We start from the raw sequence: 1,521 nt of genomic DNA on the forward strand, positions 1-1,521 counted from the left end.
AAAACAAACTAAAAAGGATTTTGTATCCCTGTCACAACAAAAAAAGAAAAGAAAGATGTTGTATCCCAATAAAAGACAAACGAAAAAGGATTTTGTATCCCAATAAAAACAAACAAAACAACAAGGATTTTGTATCCCATTTATTTTCAAATCCAAACAAACAAGAAATGTGTATCCCAGTTAACCTGTGTGGACCCAGATGGAGGTGATGTTTGACCGCAAATGTCTCACAATTAGGTATTGAGCAGATACAACTTTGTAATTCTAATGTAGCGAGATTTGAATTTATCGAAATTTCCAAGGGCACTCAATTTTTGACAGTCATCAAACTTTGGGGGCCAAGTTATCTCTTATCTCCAGGAGCTCCCTCCCCCCTTTCCCTCCCACACCCACACCTACACAGCTTCTTCAATGGCAAACACTTTGACTTCTTTTTAAGACAATAAATGTGTATTAGTTTTCTTCTAAAAGTAAAACAAATGAACACACGTTCAGGGCACACCGTAACTTCATATTCCTAAAATTTAACTAGCGCCTGATTCAACTCCGTTGTGACACACATTGCTACTCTAGAATTACATAATGTATATAAATCATTTATTACACTCGTTTTGGTGTTAGACCATGATTTATCCTACTTGTGAAATTGTCAGATGTAATCACTCGTTGAAACTCGTGATTACAACTTGGCAATTTCACTAGTAGGATAAATCATGATCTTACACCAAAACTCATGTAATAAATTATTTATCTCGCTCAGTGTCTAGTTTTGAGAAATTTGACGTTTTTGATTTCTACAAAAGTTCAGGCTTTATTGAATGCATATCTTTGAATATCTCGATAACCACTCCAGTATTTAATAATCTTACGATTTCGATAGAACGTATTGTTACAGAACACAATTGTCGCTTTTAGGGACATGTGGGTTAACCAAGATTTCGGGAGTTTCCAAAAATCTTGACCTACACCAAAAGTGGAATTGCCCTAGCTATTGGAGAAGTTTGGTTTCATTGGTGTGTATATTTGTTTGGTTATAGAAAAAAAACTCTCCTTGTCTTTTTAAGAGAATGAATACGGATCCAAAAACTTTAACTTCGATTTTCTCAAAACGGCATATATCGGGTTAGCCCCCTTGCGCTTAAAAGTGACCAATTTGGGTTTTAGACCTCAGGGTCTTAATAACTGAAAACGGTCGAAAATGTCAGATATAACTTTGTCATTCTAAAGTAGCAATATAAAAATGTGTGTTTCCAGGTCGTTGAGAAGAAGACAAAGATGGTGCTGACTATTCGCAACCCAAAAGACACAGCCGCCTCTTTCTACAACCATCATCGCACGATAGCACGCTACGGCTATGACGGGCCCTTCAACAAGTGGTTCCCTCTCTACCTCAACGGGAGAGGTACTTTGCAAAAACACACATACACACATCCATACACACACATACTTATATACACACATGCACACACACAAACACAGACACAGACACACATGCATCACACATACACATACACACACACA

General features: G+C 37.1%; 1 protein-coding gene across 1 annotated transcript in view; it reads left to right on the forward strand.

The window, feature by feature from the left end:
- The window catches only part of LOC118478064 (sulfotransferase 6B1-like), a 17,883-nt gene that overhangs the window by 2,799 nt on the left and 13,563 nt on the right, over window positions 1-1,521 (forward strand). Inside the window, exon 4 of the mRNA XM_035971004.1 lies at window positions 1,255-1,402. Coding sequence (XP_035826897.1) covers window positions 1,255-1,402 — 148 coding nt within the window. The remainder of the gene's footprint in view (window positions 1-1,254; window positions 1,403-1,521) is intronic.

Source organism: Aplysia californica, unplaced genomic scaffold (genome assembly GCF_000002075.1).
Source record: "Aplysia californica isolate F4 #8 unplaced genomic scaffold, AplCal3.0 scaffold00359, whole genome shotgun sequence".
NCBI lineage: Eukaryota > Metazoa > Mollusca > Gastropoda > Aplysiida > Aplysiidae > Aplysia > Aplysia californica.